Source organism: Orcinus orca, chromosome X, assembly GCF_937001465.1.
Source record: "Orcinus orca chromosome X, mOrcOrc1.1, whole genome shotgun sequence".
NCBI classification, from domain to species: Eukaryota; Metazoa; Chordata; class Mammalia; order Artiodactyla; family Delphinidae; genus Orcinus; species Orcinus orca.
Genome location: NC_064580.1, coordinates 29410228 through 29427666, shown reverse-complemented (window position 1 = coordinate 29427666; position 17439 = coordinate 29410228). Strand labels below are relative to the sequence as shown.

At 34.4% G+C, this 17439-nt stretch overlaps 1 protein-coding gene across 1 annotated transcript in view; it reads left to right on the top strand.

Annotated features, from left to right (window-relative positions):
• DMD (dystrophin) overlaps positions 1-17439 on the top strand; it is a 2251544-nt gene that overhangs the window by 948190 nt on the left and 1285915 nt on the right. Inside the window, exon 34 of the mRNA XM_049704774.1 lies at positions 1184-1354. Coding sequence (XP_049560731.1) covers positions 1184-1354 — 171 coding nt within the window. The remainder of the gene's footprint in view (positions 1-1183; positions 1355-17439) is intronic.

The following is a 17439-nucleotide window of genomic DNA, read 5'->3' as shown; positions in this document are numbered from 1 at the left end:
GAAGGGAAGAATAGAAGGGAAAATCTGTAAATTAAAAAAAAAAAATTGAATTTGCAGCCTCAGCAACTAAACAATTTTTTTTTTAATGTACGCACACCTCTGTTAAAGAAACAAATTTTGTTGAGTATTTGGAATTTTTCTCAAAGTTTCAGGGTATTTATCTTCATTGAAGATAAAATTCTTTAAAGATATCTTTGCCATTTTTTTCATGCTTATGGCTGAATTGTTATTTTGTTTGTAGAATATATAAGTGTGTGTATATATATATACACACGCACACATATAAGTGTGTGTGTTTGTGTATATATATATATATATATATATATACACGTGTGTGTGTGTGTGTGTGTGTGTGTGTGTGTGTGTATCAACAAGAGATAAGAGATTCTGGGCTTTTTATTCAACCAGCCAACTCACAAGATGTAGGCACATCAGGAAAAGTGGTGGAGAAACACAAATGTGTTCATTTTCTGTGTGAGAACATGGAACAATTTGACTTTGAGGGTCTTAGTTTTAAACACTGAGAACTGGAACACAGGATCAAGTCATGATTTCTCTATTAATGAGAGTGAAAATTGTGTTATGGTATCAAATTTTGTTGCCCCCTTTGGGTAATAAATGTATATTTAAGGAGGAAGTGACCTATTCTTTGTGTTTTTGTGCAAAAGTGAGACACTTTAAAGATGCAATGACAATAAAATTGGCTATTCTAAGTATTTTATAAATATTTTTGCCTTTGGAGAGAAATAGTATTCTTTCCCCATTTTGATTCCTTACCAGTAAGGGCAAGCCTCATTTGTAAATGTTCTTGCCTATCTCTTTGACAGATGACTGAAGGGTTTCTAAAAGAAACGTGTCATATCTTCAGTTTGATTTATATCATTCTATTTATTTAAAAAAATTGGTCCATAATTTATTTTTTATTTATATTAGAGAAAATAATAGCTTTTCTTTCTACCTGATGCAGGACACTATCTTTTGGAGAAACGATCTCATCTTCCCTAGACTGTGCTTATTCACTATTAATATTCAGAATATATAATTTTTCTAAAATATTATTTTTAAAAAGTAAGAAAAAGGTTATTTTAAAATGACAAAAATATGAAATTTCCAATTAAGTAGCTAAAATTAAACTTGAATTGAAAAAGTAAACCAAACTACATTTTATTATCATTCTTTTCAGGTAACAGAAAGAAAGCAACAGTTGGAGAAATGTTTGAAGTTGTCCCGTAAGATGCGAAAGGAAATGAATGTCTTGACAGAATGGCTGGCAGCTACAGATATGGAATTGACAAAGAGATCAGCAGTTGAAGGAATGCCTAGTAATTTGGATTCTGAAGTTGCCTGGGGAAAGGTAAAACCTATATCACTGAAGGTTATTTTTAGCATACATGAAACATACAGCAATATGATTTTTCAAGGAACTGTTAGTGTGCAACAATAATAGATTCATAAATATTATTGTGCTTCATTCTTCCGTTCCTCAAAAATTCATCAGTAGTTTAACTGTATATTTCAGGAATACAATAAAGCTAGTGGGAAGCTTTAGCAAGTGTCTCTCCAAAGCTTGTTTAGAATTAGGTAGGTTATGAATAAAAATATATTCATAAAAATATATACATCCTTAAAATATATACATCAATCCTTAAAAATATATACATCATTAGTCAGAAAGTCAGTCCAAAGATGAGATTCTATGTTCCCTAGCTTGCCTAAGAGACTATTCAGGTGGACCCCACAGCCACGAGGAAGGCAAAGATGCAGAGACTGCAGACAGTTGGGCAGGACAGACTCACAAGATCAGCAGATTGTTGATGTCGCAGTCATAGAAAAAATCTCATGGGGTCTGTATGACCACTATCGTTTCCATCACCAAACGGCACGGGATTTCCTTTAATCCTCAACTGGTAGATTCTTGCTGTTTCTCTGACAGCCATTCAGACATCATTGTTCTCTACAGTTCAAGGTCAAGGCACTAATAGCTTAATATTTTTTTTCAGTTGATATATTACTGCATTACTTAAAAGTGTGTTGATATAAAGTAAATAGTTGATATTAATAATGTGTTTTCACCTTAAATTTTGCCAAGCCTTTGGGCACTTAGAAAAAAATAAATCATAGCACACTCTGCCCCCTCATTTTTTTAAATTAACAAACATGTGCCTGTGTTAACTAGATGTTTAAGAGATCTGTGCTTTATTTTGAATTCAAGAAGCCTATCTAGATTATCCAAATTTGGGAAATTTTAATTGCATTATGTAAAAACTTAGTCATACAATGAGATCAAAACTGAAAACTGATTTTCTTTATGTAGATTCAGATGACAAGTAGATGTAAAAATTTGTTACATACAATTTTTGTCAAATAAACATTAGGGAATAAATGTCTTTTTCTTCCCTTTCAGAATAGATTTGTTGTTAGAGATAAGATATTTACTTGGAGTTATTAGTTCAGGATCGTATATATTGTGAGATTATTACAGTAGTGAGTGTACAGAGGGTACAGATTAGAAGTTACATTGGCCTTTTATTTCCCCTTATCACCCAAACAAACATCATATTTCTGTGTGATAATTTAGTTGGGATCAATGACAATCATGTATTTAGGTGCAAGCTGGGCTGTTATAAGAAATAAGCCAAAATTCCATTTGCCAGATCTTAATCACATGATCATATCTAGCCTTCAGGGAGGGTGGTAAAAGATGGTCTCTATCTGGCTGGGTAGCCAGTGTGTCCTGCTGAAATGATGAGTAGGTCTTATACTAAAATGAAGAAAAAGAGAATGCATTCTCAGGGACAGACAGCACTTTTGGCCAGAGCAGTATCAACTTTTCCTTTTCCATCCTAAGATAAAGACAGAGAAGTCCTGAATGATCTATCTCTCTCTATATATATGACCTACTGATGGCAGTTTCAACCATAAGTACTCATAAATTTAAAAAAAGCCCAGAAAATATTTATGATCTATTAAAGTATAAAATATGGTAAAACATCCATGGGACATGTAGAGGATTCATGAAAATGATCCAGGCTTCATTCTGTCACCCTTCCCTTAATGCTAGGGACAATATATTTGGTTGTTCATATCCAGTTTAATGGATATGTTAGTTTACTAGGGCGGCCTAACAAAATACCACAGACTGAGAGGCTTAAACAACAGAAGTTTATTTCCTCACAGTTCTGGAGGCTGGAAGTCCGAGGTCAAGGCTTTGGCAGGGTTGTTTTTTTCTGAGGACTCTCTCCATATCTTGTAAATAGCTGTCTTCAGATGGTCTTCCCTCTGTACATGCATGTCTCCCAATTTCTCTTATAAGGACACCAGTCATTTTGGATTAGGGTCTACCCTAATGACCTTTTTTTTTTTTTTTTTAACTTAATTACCTCTTTAAATGTCCTGTCTGCAAATAGGGTCACATTCTGAGGTACTGGGGTTAGGACTTCATCATATGAATGTTGAGGGAACACAATTCATCCCATATTAGTAGAGTAGCTTTCTAAATATAATGAGGAATGCTAACATAATGGTGCACAAAGGAGTAGAGCTATACATGAAGGGAATTTGAACAATTCTGACTACAATTTATAACTGACTGAGGTGAAACTACAGAAGTATGCCACATATGAACTCAAAATTCCAGAGTCTCCATAAGGTCATTGAATATGTCACCTAAGGAGATATGTTTGCTTTAGCCTCACCATAAACTCATTAAAATATAAGATAAAGAACTTGGCAAGGTTTTTAGATAATCCTTGTCATGTTAGAAAGCTTGAGTGCTCTGGAGACGGCTCAGCTTACTGAGTCTATCTGAAGCATTTTCCATAAAACTCTGGAGCAATACTAATTTGAGATCCAACAGGAAAAAAAGGATAGAAATCTGGCGTTTTTCTTTGTCTGTATGATAATTTATCACTCTTTCTCGATCTTTTGAAACACTAAGCTGCTAATGATATACTTTTAGACCCCTTAGTGGTCAAATGAAAAGGATACACATTTACATCTTAATTACATAATTTTTAATAAACTCATTTGGAAGGTGCTGAAGCTTTTTCAAAAATTACAGTCATATAGTAAAAACATGCGGCTTACAGATATAAAGCAGTCACATTTATGATAATGATTCTACTTTCTTAAAATGAAAAAAAAGTTAAACTTTCATACGTGAAACCCCATGACTCCTTAGTACATTCTCATTTCAAATGCTTTCTTGGTAGATGGAGAACTTGACTCAGACTGTTAGTCTCACCTGCCATTTCAAAAGATAAATGTCAGACTTCTTTTCAAAACAAATTCATTTATTTATTTTTGGTTTCTTTTTATTGAAGTATAATTGGCATATAGCATTGTATTAGTTTAAGGTGTACAGCATAAACGTTCGACATTTGCATACACTGTGAAATGATCACCACGGCAAGTCTCATTACCATCTGTCACTATGCAAAGTTACAAATCTTTTTCTTCTTGTGATGAGAACTTTTAAGATTTACTTTTTTCACAACTTGAAAATTTGTAATATAATTTTGTCAGCTATAGTCACCATCCTGTACATTACATCCTCATGACTTACTTTATAACTGCAAGTTTGTACCTCTTTTTTTTCATTTCCCACGTTCTTTTTATTTTTTCTATAATGTAGTCAGTAGCACAAGCTTAATCACTTATTCGAAAATCAAGTGATGTTCTTTCCACCTCATGCATCATTAACAGCAATAAAAATCCTGAGATTGGGACGTTTCAGGCAGCATTTTGATACCGCACTAGGTGGAAAAAAATCCAACTTTTTTTTTTCTTTTGCATTTTAGTAGTCATTGGCGTTTTATTTTTTCTTTCAGTTTTACTGAGATATAATTTACATACAGCACTGTATAAGTTTAAGGTGTACGCCATAAAGATTTGATTTATGTACATCATGAGATGATGACCACAATATGTTTAGTTAATATCTATCATCTCATATACAAACAAAAGAAAAGAAAAAAATTTTTTCCTTGTGATGAGAAAACTTAGCATTGACTCTCTTAAGGACTTTCATATATAATATACAGCCGTGTTAATTAATCATGTTGTACGCTATATCCCTGAGTACTTGTTTATGTTAAAACTGAAAGTTTATATCTTTTGACCACTGTCATCCAATTTCCCCTCCCCCAACCCCCTACTCTGATAACCATAAATCTGATCTCTTTTTCTATGAGTTTGTTTGTTTTTAAAGTATAATTGGCCTACAAAACTATGTTACTTCCTGGTACACAATATATTGATTTTATATTTCTATATATTACAAAATGATCACCATGATGTCTAGTTACCATCTGTCACCATACAAAGATTATTATTATTTACTGTATTCCCCACACTATGTATTTCATACCCATAACTCATGTATTTTATAACTGTAAGTTTGCATCTCTTAATCCCCTTCCCCTATCTTGCCCCCATCCTCTGGCAACTGCATGTTTGTTCTCTGTATCTATGACTCTGTTTCTATTTTGTTATTTATTTTGTTTTTTTAGATTCCACATATAAGTGAAATCATATGGTATTTGTCTTTGTCTGTACCTCTTGAGTGCCTCCTTCACCCATTTCTCCCACACCCCAACACCCCTCCCCTCTAGCAACTACCAATCTGTTCTCTGTAAGTTTTGTTTTTTTGGGTTCCCCATATAAGTGAAATCATATGGTATTTGTCTTTCTCTGTCTGACTTACTTCATTTAACATAATACCATCAAGGTCCATCCATGTTGTAGCAAATTTCAAGATTTCATTCCTTTTTATGGCTGAGTTGTATTCCAGTGTGTGTGTGTGTGTGTGTGTTTGTGTGTGTGTGTCTGTACATCACATCTTCTTTATCCATTAATACATCAGTGGACACTTAGGTTGTTTTCATATCTTGGCTATTGTAAATAGTACTGCAATGGACATACAGGTGCATGTATCTTTTAGAATTATTGTTTTCATTTTCTTTTGATAAATACCCAGAAGTAGAATTGCTGGATCATATGATAGTTTAATTTTTTTTTGAGGAACATCCGTACTGGTTTCTGTAGAGACTGCACCAGTTTACATTCCCACCAACAGTGCACTAGGGTTGCCTTTTCTTTACATCCTTGCCAACACTTGTTATTTCTTGTCCTTTTGATAATAGCCATTATGACAGCTGTGAAGGGGTATCTCATTGTGGTGATTAACATTTCCCTGATGATTAGTGATATTGAGCATCTCCCCATGTGCCTGTTGACTATCTGTATGTCTCCTTTGGAAAAAAAGTATCTATTTAGATCCTCTGCTCATTTTTTAATCAGATTGTTTTTTTTTTCTTACTGAATTGTATGAGCTCTTTATATATTTTGGATATTAACCCCTTATAGATATGTGATTTGCAAATGTCTTCTCCCATTCAGTAGATTGCCATTTCATTTTGATAATGGCTTCCTTCACTGTACAGAAGCTTTTTAGTTTCATGTAGTCCCATTTGCTTATGTTTGCTTTTGTTGCAATTGCCTTTGGAATCAGATTCAAAAAATATTGCTAAGACTGATGTCCAGAAGCTTTACAGAGTTTTATGGTTTATGGTCTTACATTCAACTCTTTAATCCATTTTGAGTTAATTTTTGTATATGGTGAAAGACAGTAGTCCAGGTTTATTCTTCTGAATGTAGTTGTCCAGTTTCCCCAACACCATTAATTGAAGAGACTGTCATTCCCCCCATATTCATGGCTCCTTTGTCATAGATTAATTGGCCATATATACATGGGTTCATTTCTGGGCTATGTTCCACTGATCTGTGTGTCTGTTTGTATGCCAAACCCACACTCTTTAAACTATTATAGCTTTGATGTATAATTTGAAATCAGGGAGCATGATGCCTCCACCTATATTCTTCTTCTTTCAAAGACTGCTTTGTCTATTCAGGATCTTTTGTGATTCTATACATATTTGAGGATGGTTTGTTGTATTTCTGGGAAAAATGTCATTGGAATTTTGATAGTGATTGCATTGAAATTGTAGTTTGCTTTGGGTAGTATGGACATTTGAGCAACATTAATTCTTCCAATCCATGAGCATGGAATATCTTTCCATTTATTTGTGTTTTTTTCACTTTTTTCATCAGTGTCTTATAGTTTTAAGTGTATAAGTTCTTTAACTCCTTAGTTAAATTTACTCCTAGGCATTCTATTCTTCTTTATGAAATTGTAGAATGGGTTTACAATGAAATTGTAAATGGGTTTATTTTTTTAATTTCTCTTTCTGATACTTTTAGTGTATCAAAATGCAACAGATTTTTGTGTATTGATTTTGTACTCTGCTAAGTTACTGAATTTATAAGTTTTAAAAGTTTTTTGGTAGAGTGTTTAGGGTTTTCTATATGTAAAGTTATGTTGTTCACAAATAGTAACAGTTTTACTTCTTTCTTTCCAATGTGGGTGCCTGTTATTTCTTTTTCCTGCTTAATTGCTCAAGCTAGTACTTCTAATACTATGTTGAATAAAAGTGGGGGGAGTGGACAACCTGTCTTGTTCTTGATCTTAGAGGAGAATCTTTCAGTTTTCTTCATTATGATGTTAACTGTAGGTTTGTGAAAAATGGCCTTTATTATGTTGAGGTACATTCCCTCTATATCCAGTTTGTTGAGAATTTTTATTATGGATTGGTATTGATTTTTGTCATATGCTTTTCCTGCATCTACTGAGATGATCATATGATTTTTATTCTTCATCTTGTTAACATGGTGTATCATGTTGATTGATTTGCAGAGGTTGAAGCTTCCTTTCATCCCTGGAATAAATCCCACTTCATCAAGATGTATAATCCTTTTAATGTATTCTTGAATTCATTTGCTAATGCTTAGTTGAAGATTTTTGCATCTATGTTAATCAGAGATCTTGGCCTGTAATTTTCTCTTTTTGTGGTGTCCTTCTTTGGTTTTGGTATCAGGGTGATGCTAGCCTCATAACATGAGCTTGGGAGCACTTGCTCCTCTACAGTTTCTTAGAAGAGTTTGAGAAGGACAGGTATTAAATATTATTTGAATATTTGATAGACTTCATCACTGAAGTTGTCTGGTCCTGGACTTTTGTTTGTTGGGTGTTCTTTGGTTATTGATTCAGTCTCCTTACTAGTAATTGGTCTATTCATATTTTTTATTTCTTCATGATTCAGTCTTTGAAGATAGTATGTTTCTAGGAATGTATCCATTTCTTGTAGGTTGTCCAGTTTGTTGGCATATAATTGTTCATAGTAGTCTCTTATGGTCCTTCATATTTGTTTGGTGTCAGTTGTAATTTCTCCTCTTTCATTTCTGGTCTTATTTATTTGAACCCTCTCTCTTTTTTTCTTAGTGAGTCTACCTAAAGGATTGTCCATTTTGCTTATCTTTCCCGAGGACTTGTTCTTAGTTTCATTGATATTTTATGTTGTCTTTTTGGTCTCTATTTCATTTATTTCTGCTCTGACCATTATTATTTCCTTCTTTCTAATAACTTTGGGCTTTGTTCTTATTTTTCTCTTTCCTTTAGGTGTAAAGTTAGACTGTTTATTTGAGATTTTCCTTATTTCTTGAGGTAGGCAGGCCTATGTTTCTATGAACTTTGAACGTCCCTCTTAAAACTGCTTTCTCCATCCCATAGATTTGATATATATCCTTTTGCATTTGTCTCAAGGTATTTCTTTAAATTTCTTCTTTGATTTCCTCATTGACCCATTGGTTGTTCAGTAGTAGGTTGTTTAATCTCCACATATTTTTTTTTCCCACATATTTTTACTGATTCTTTCTTCTGCTTTTTCTAGTCTTCTGTTGAACTCCTCTAGTGTATTTTTAAGTTCAGTTATTTTAATCTTCAGCTCTTTAGTTTCTGTTTGGTACTTATATTTTCTGTTTCTGTTGAAGTTCTCCCTGTATTCATCCATTCTTCTGAGTCCAGTGAGCATTTTTTGACCATTACTTTGAAATATTTATCAGGTAAATTCCTTATCTCCATTTCATTGAGATATTTTTTCCTGTGTTTTTTTTTTTTACTTCTCCTTTCATTTGGAACCTATTCCCCTATCTCCACATTTTGCTTGACTCTGTGTTTGTTTCTGTGTGTTAGGTGAAACAGCTACTTCTCCCGGTCTTGCAGGAGTGGCAAGAAAAAAAAATTAAAATAACAGGAATAAAACATTTTAGAATAATAATAACAGAAATAAGGTAAAAAGTTTATAATGGGAATTGCAAAGTTAAACCGTTAATACTAATTTGAAATTCCTAAAGCCCAGTAGCTGTTTCATTCTAATCTTTAAAATTTTTGGCTGCATTGGGTCTTCATTGCTATGTGCAGGCTTTCTCTAGTTGCGGCAAGCGAGGGCTACTCTTCATTGCGGTGTGTGGGATTCTCATTGCAGTGGCTTCTCTTGTTGTGGAGCACGGGCTGTAGGTGCACAGGCTTCAGTAGTTGTGGCACATGGGCTCAGTAGTTGTGGCTCATGGGCTCAGTAGTTGTGGCTCACGGGCTCAGTAGTTGTGGCTTATGGGCTCTAGAGCACAGGCTCAGTAGTTGTGGTGCACGGGCTTCATTGCTCCACGGCATGTGGGATCTTCCCAGACCAGGGCTCGAACCCGTGTCCCCTGCATTGGCAGGCAGATTCTTAACCACTGGGCCACCAGGGAAGTCCCTCATTCTATTTTTAAATTCAACAATCTGCCTCCATCAGAGTAGTGATAAAGAGGGAAAATTAATATTAAGATTTTGATAGAGTGGATCACTTCTAGCTGCATGGTCTGGACAACAGAGATGCCATAAGAAAACCACATCTGTGATGTTTGTCACTCCATGAATGATCACATATATTCCCTCTTTGTACTGTACAAATCTGTGATAATGGATTTTGCCAGGTTGAGGTCAGAAACACTGATGGCTCTAGTGTAGAGACAGAGACAACAGAAGGGGAGGGTAAGGCAAACTAGGGGAGGTTACCAGCACCTGGGGATTTGGAGTACCAGCACTGTACAAGATCCCTGAGCTGTCAAGATAACCCCTACTCTCTTAGACTACTACATGGGCATTAACAGTTTCACTTGCCAAAAGGACAGGGAAAGTATCTGTTTTGTTCACTGGTTTTTCCCATGCGCATAAAATAGTATCTGATATGTAGTACATGCTCAATAAAAATCTCTTTGATATAATAAATTGTAATTTAAGAGATAAAAATTAAAAGAATGCCAAAGCGTTTCTTGAGAGAAGAGAAAAATGCTGATTTGCTTTCAAAGTTTGGTAATTTTTAGAACAAATGGAAACAATCATCTGACCAAATGCTCCCATTTTATAGATGAGAAAATAGAAGTCCTGGTATATAGCAAATCTGCAACTAGAATCCAACACTGTCTCTGATTTTAAGGTATCTAAAGTGACAAAAAGCTATTCATCATCCGCAATGAGAATAAAATACAGCATGGCTAAATTTGAAGTGCACAATATATAAGTCCACATAAAAATAATAAAATGAAAATTCTGTGTGCATTTATCACCTATTTTAGTCTGTAATCTATGGCCACTGGTGTGATATTAGATTTTAGATATTATTTGTTAATGTCTTAAAATCATGGCCCAGTGGTTAGAACTCTGTGCTTTCACTGCGAAGGGAACGGGTTCAATTCCTAGTCAAGGAACTAAGATCCTGCAAGCCACGCAGCATGGCCAAGAAAAAAAAAAAAAAAAAAAAGAATCACTTTGGTTAGTTGGATATAAGTAAATCAATTCTGAATATCCCATTACTGGTCCCAGTTGTTTAGCATATGAATTGAGCACAGAAATATAACCATCGGAAAATAAATATTTCTGTAATTAAATAGAAGTTTATATCTCAGATGATCATTATGTCTGGAAAATATAAGCTTCAGCAAAGTTTAATCTACATGACTTTCTGATTTAACCACTAACAGATTTCTTTCATTCCTAATTTAATTTCAGTAGCCAAAAATTCAAAGCCAGTTAAATAATTCAGCTATATTAAAGCCCTTTAATATTCACAGTGTTATCTAAAAATTAAAATGGTTAAATATCATTCCCTAGAAAAATAATTTTTGTTCTTTAATAGTTTAAAGGTTTAATAGTTTAATAGTTTAATCCATCAACTTTTTGGATAATTCATATTTACCATTTTACATAAATTGACCATTAATTTTTATTAACAGTAGTCGTGGGATACCAAGAGTTACGTGTTAGAATCACACACACACACACACACACACACACACACACACACACACATAAATGTTGAGTTTAACTCAGGGTATTATAATGCAAAATAATTCATGTCTAAATAGCCACTTATGTAACAAGTCATGATTTTCACATTTATTTCAGGGACAAATTTTTATAATAGTCAACATTAAGAACAACAATTATACCTTTCCTCAATTATCCTTCTGCTGTCACTTCAATGCTAAAATTTAATGAGAGTTACCCACTAAGATCTCATGACATAATGTATCATTCTGTTTTGCCAGTGGTTCTCAGCATTGGCCGCACATTGAAATCACCTGGGGAACTTTAAAAGCCTACCAGTGCTGAGAGCCTATCCGCAGAAATTCTGATTTAATCGGTCTGAGTGTGGCCAGTGTCTCTAATATTCAGCAAAGTTTGAGAACCACTAGCTAGTGCAGTACAAGCAGTCTTACGAGATCTATGTTCAGTTCAGCCAATGATGTCCTGTAGTTTTTTGTTTTTTTTTTTTAACAATTATCTTTCACGGTTTAAAGAGATCTGGCCTCTGGTCCTAGATTATCTGGATAATTGCATCAACTCATCACTCCCCTTAGCTATAAAAGCGTGAGAACTATTACTTATTTCTACAGTCTGTTACACTATCATTCCCGTGAAAAATTACATATCTTTTTTAAAGAGAGCACAGTAATTTATCTGTGAAGTGAAATAACACTAGCAGATCATTAACTTTGTACAATGAATGCATCAAGCAGCGGTTACTTAGAAAATAGAACATCTGTTAAATGCCACTGGAGTCACTATTCACTGTCATTATAGCTATAATTTCTGTTTTGCGTATTCTGCTTTCATGAAATTCTTTTTTAATAGGCAATGCATTATTAATAAAAAGTCAATACACATTGGTATAAAATCCACTATTTAATGTTTTATATTCTTTTAAAATGTATCATTATATTATTCCATCACATTAGCCTAATAATAAAATATGTTTGAATCCTTGGACCATGGCAGAGTAATGTAGGACCTGAAAAAACAATTAATATGATGTTTTATCACATTTAAGACATATTAGATTGAATGATACACTGTTGATTTAATTACAGCTATTTTGGATCAAAAGAAACACCACCACCTTAAATGTGAACATATATTGTACGTTTTATCTCAATTTCAGAGACCTTAATATGTGACAAATGCACATCTTAGAATTGCAGTAATGTGGTAAATTTGTTCACTTTCTTCCCGTGAATATGTTTTGTAGCTAAAGGTGAAAACTCTCTCCCATTTCTGATGACCAGAAATAGTATAATATTTATGCAGACTGACTGAAGGCAGAATTCACTTGGTGAGGGTAACCTTTTAAAATACCTTTTTTGGGTGTGTTAGTTAACTCTTCATCCATATAGTGGGAACTTGCACGAGAGGTAAAGAAAGATCAAATAAACAGGAATTTTGTAGCATCCTAGTAAAGGATGGAAAATACATGGAAATGGTGTTATGGCACACATTTGACTAAAGGTGGGACTGAGTGAAGATAGAATCTATGGGACAGGGGACACCTAAGAGATAAAAAAAGGGGAGAGGGATGAATTGGGCAATTGGGATTGACATGTATACACTGATGTGTATAAAATTGATGACTAATAAGAACCTGCTGTAGAAAAAAAATAAATAAAATAAAATTCAAAAAAAAGAATTCATTAAAAAAAAAGGGGAGAGGGTGGGAATAATAGGAAATCAGATTGAGAAGTTATCCTAAGAATATAAATCCATCAGAAATTCCAGGAGAATTTGTGGAAAGCATTGGACCTCTGAAAATGTGAAATGGGTGAAAGAGAGGCTCAAGCGCAAGTGGGTTTTGTTTCTCTGCCCCTGTTGGCAAATATCTGTGGACGTGTTCCTATGGGACCAGATAATTAATCCAACACTTTTTACTATTTTACCTTTAAATCAATTAAAGATGTTTCCATCACATAATTTTATGATCAACAGAGACTGACAGAACAAGTTTTTCCAGCCTGCTACCTCATCAGTGAAGAGAGTTGATGAAGCTGAGGGTGAAATCCTGAACCTCTCAGGCCACTTAAAATTAGACTCAAGTGATTTAACTTATAGGTATGAGGGATGAATCAGAATGTAGTTTCCATCCTTCACTTGAACACATGGGTGGGTGTCTTAATTAGGAGAAATTAACCTATGCTACCCATTTCTTTTATTATAAGAAAATTGTTCTAGCATTTAAAAAATTGCTATGGCTACGAAAAAGTAGAGAGCAAATTTGTTTCTTTAAAATCATAGAGGGTAGTGTTTAATATTTCAATTATTTATTCTGGAGCTATCAAATGTTACAAATTAAAGATATGGAAAATAAAGAAAAGTGTTAGATTTTGTGGCAGTTGATATTTACATTGAGTTCTACTCTTATCTGACATTTTTTTTCCTGTATCATAAAACCCCAAGCACCAAGTAGATAGTTCACATTAAGCTGCTGTTGAAACTCCTGTAACTAGACTTATGACCATGTCATAGGTCAAAACAAAACTGTGTCCATAATTTTGCTTTTAATTCAACCTTAAAATTGATCCTAGAATCTGTCACACTACTGCATGATTGAAAAAAACTAAGAGAGCTGATTTACAATTGATTCAATTTAATCATTGAATTTGAACTTGCCCATTCAGAAGGGTAGACCTTCCCAAACCCTCTCCAACCCTCTCACCTCATAAGGCAACAGAAGAAACCATGTGTACTGAGGATTGAATGCCTTTTGAGAGGAAGAAGTGTATTTTCAATTTTTTCTCCCCACCTCACCAACCCCATAAATAAGTCTACCTTTCTTAAAGAGGTAAGGGTATAGAGAGAATGGCCAACAGAGTAGCTGTAGTTTAATTCAGTAATTCAGTTCTCAATACATCTGCAAGTATAGACATTCTTCTGTTAAGGGAGACTTTCAGAGCATGGAAAAATGGTTCCTTGACATCTTAAAATATATGTTTTTAGTTTCCAGTGAGTACCCCATATTCCCCTTTTGGTGGCTTTTGATTACAACCTTCGTACTTTCTCATCATTTTATACTTTGTCTTTAGTCAGTCTAAACCATCCCGTCCTTTATGGTAAACTCTGGTTTCAATTATCACCTCTCCCTTGAAGCCATTCATGCTTATACCAGCCATGAATTATCTTTTCCTCAAAATTATGTTCTTTCTAATATGATATCAAATTGTTTGCTTGTGTTTCAACTTTTCTCTGCAGCTACACTTTAGATAGCATTAGAGCAAGGTATGCAGAGACTGCCTCCTTCCTTATCTCTGGCAGTGAATGGCACAGTGCAGAGTGGGTATTAAGCATCTAATGTACATTGACTCATTGAAATTTAAGTAAGATCTTCACAGAGCAAGATCAGCATACTTTTTAAAATCTAAGATCCTATTATTTGTAAGCCATGCCATTAATTAAAAATGCTTTTGTGGTGGGCTTCCCTGGTGGCGCAGCGGTTGAGAATCTGCCTGCTAATGCAGGGGACACGGGTCCGAGCCCTGGTCTGGGAGGATCCCACATGCCGCGGAGCAGCTAGGCCCATGAGCCACAACTACTGAGCCTGCGCGTCAGGAGCCTGTGCTCCGCAACAAGAGAGGCCGCGATAGTGAGAGGCCCGCGCACCGCGATGAAGAGTGGCCCCCGCTTGCCACAACTAGAGAAAGCCCTCACAAAGGAATGAAGACCCAACACAGCAAAAATAAATAAATTAATTAATAAACTCCTACCTCCAACATCTTCTTTAAAAAAAATTGCTTTTGTGGGGGAAAATAAAAAATCCATTAAACGAGCACAATATTTTTCCTAACCAAAAATAGCATTTATACAAATGATTCAATACCAGTTTATTCTTGAATACCACATGTAAAGGTTTGACTTTAGGTCTTTTTACAGTAGGAGTGTAAATTTTCTCCTTATTCACTTTTGGCCATAAACGGTTATACACTACCACAATGAACACTGGTTTTTTTCAAGCTCATGTTCATGATGGTGTTAACTTCAACATGTTTGAGTTTTACCTTACAACATTGAAAAACATAAAATGAAACCAGAAATTAGTCCACATTTCCTGTTTTCTTGTTCTTATTAACTGAATGAAGTATTACTGGACATAAAACATTTTCTCTTGAAAATTAGCTGGAGAATTTGGGGAGATTTTAATGAATAATAGTTGTTTGTGACCCATTAACTGTTTGCAACAATATTTCCTAAATTCAAAACTTCTCTGATCTCTTCTGAGATTTGGAAATTTCCACTGCCTTTAATCACATTGCCTGGCTTAGAAGGGACAAATGTCTGTGTTCGCAACGACTTTTTGTATCAAAGTTTAAACATAGTATCATCTTTCTGAAGTTATTTTAAGAGATAGTTAGTGATCCAAATATAAATTAAGCTTTAACTTCTTTAACTTTGTGAGGTGTTACCTTTATGAGTAAATGAACTATAGTGACAAGGCACTAGTCTGGAATATAGGAAGTAGGAAATGCTCATTTACATATATTTTCATATTTTTGTCATACTCAAATATAAGTTTTATAAAGGTAAGGACTTTGTGTCTCTATCATTTTATCCACAGTGCCTAGAATAGTGGCTACCATGTATGGTTGTAAAGATTGTGTGCTACACAAGGGTGCAGACAAAGGGAATGAAAGGGCTGGAATCTAGCCCATGAGCAGTCACAAGTCAAACTGCAGAAGGGCTTTTTCCACCCAAAGATGGCATTTCTCATAATTTCCTAAAAGACACTAGGTAAAATCACCTACATCTCTGCTGTAATAGTGAGCCATTTGGCAGGAGCTCAGTAACATTTGTGATTAATACATGAAGGAATTCCTTTTATGAATTGCTAACTCACTCATGTGCAACAGATGACAGCTACATTACAAATAGCCCATTGCATGGTAGCTGATAAGTTCATTTAGCATTAATTACCTTAATTTCAGATTTTTTTATTTTGAAAAAGAAAAACAAATAGAAAAGTATATATTAGAATTGAAGAAACAATGACTGTTTTATATAGAAATTATTTTATACCATCTTTTAACCTCATTTATTCCCCTGCTTATTTGATAGCCAAAGCAAAAGCAAAATGTGTATATGTGTGTGTGTGTATTTATATATACTTTGAGTAGATCAGGACCTGAGAGTATGGAGGAAAGGCAGCCATAAGAGTTATTTCTGTATACTACAAAGATAGAAATGCACCCTGAGAATATATAGGACTAAGGATATATGCTGGCCTCATAGACACCATCTTCCTGTCGTTTACTTGGACCACTTCTCTTATTCTCTGTGCATATATTTCATTTGCCTCTTTGCAAAAGGTCTCCCTCCACTTCTTGTCATTGCTGCTACCCAGTAATTTTGTCTTAATATGGCTTTGACTTGCTGCAGTAAAGACATCAGCTCCATTTCAAATGACTTCTCAGCTGGGGTATTACCATAGTCTCTGTATCTCTCAGTTAAACTTCTTGAGAGAGTATCTGTTTGGCTCAGACTTATCCACCAGGGAAGGTCCAACAGCTGTATGTGGGCGAGGGAGGGATCGGGGGCAGAGGCAGGGAAATGCAAGATGGTCATGTGGTCCGCCATGACACGTCACAAGAAAGGGTGTACGTAGAACTGACAGTAAAGTTTATACTAGGATCAGTTTTCCATCAACTCTCTACATAATTTCTAATATTAAATGTGCTTATTTTCAGGTTTGAAAATCAAGTCTTAGGAAGTACTGGTGCTCTCTTAGGGGATTTTAATAGTATCTCTTTAATTTACTTCTAACTGAAATTAAGCATTTTTTCAATTATGAGTGTGAGCAACAAATCCCAGCAGTATCAGTACTTCCTGTGACTTTGCCAGCAGTCACAGATAAAATTATGACAGATAATTTTATATTACATTCTAGTCATTGAATATAATTCAAAACACCAGTGGTGCTAATCACTACTTTGAAATTATCCTAAAGGTTTGTTGCTAGATCATTGTAGTTATACATGTTGCGAAAGAAAACATGTATTACTATCTCACAAATTTTAAAAATATATTTTGTATATTTTATTTAAGTATAAATGTTTTTAATTTTAAATCCATTGCATTTAATTTTATCCTTTTAAAAACATTATTATGAGAAAGGATACTTAAGTTTCACCAGATGCCAAACAGGTTTGTGGCACCAAAAATTTGAAAGTACCTGCAGTAGAAAT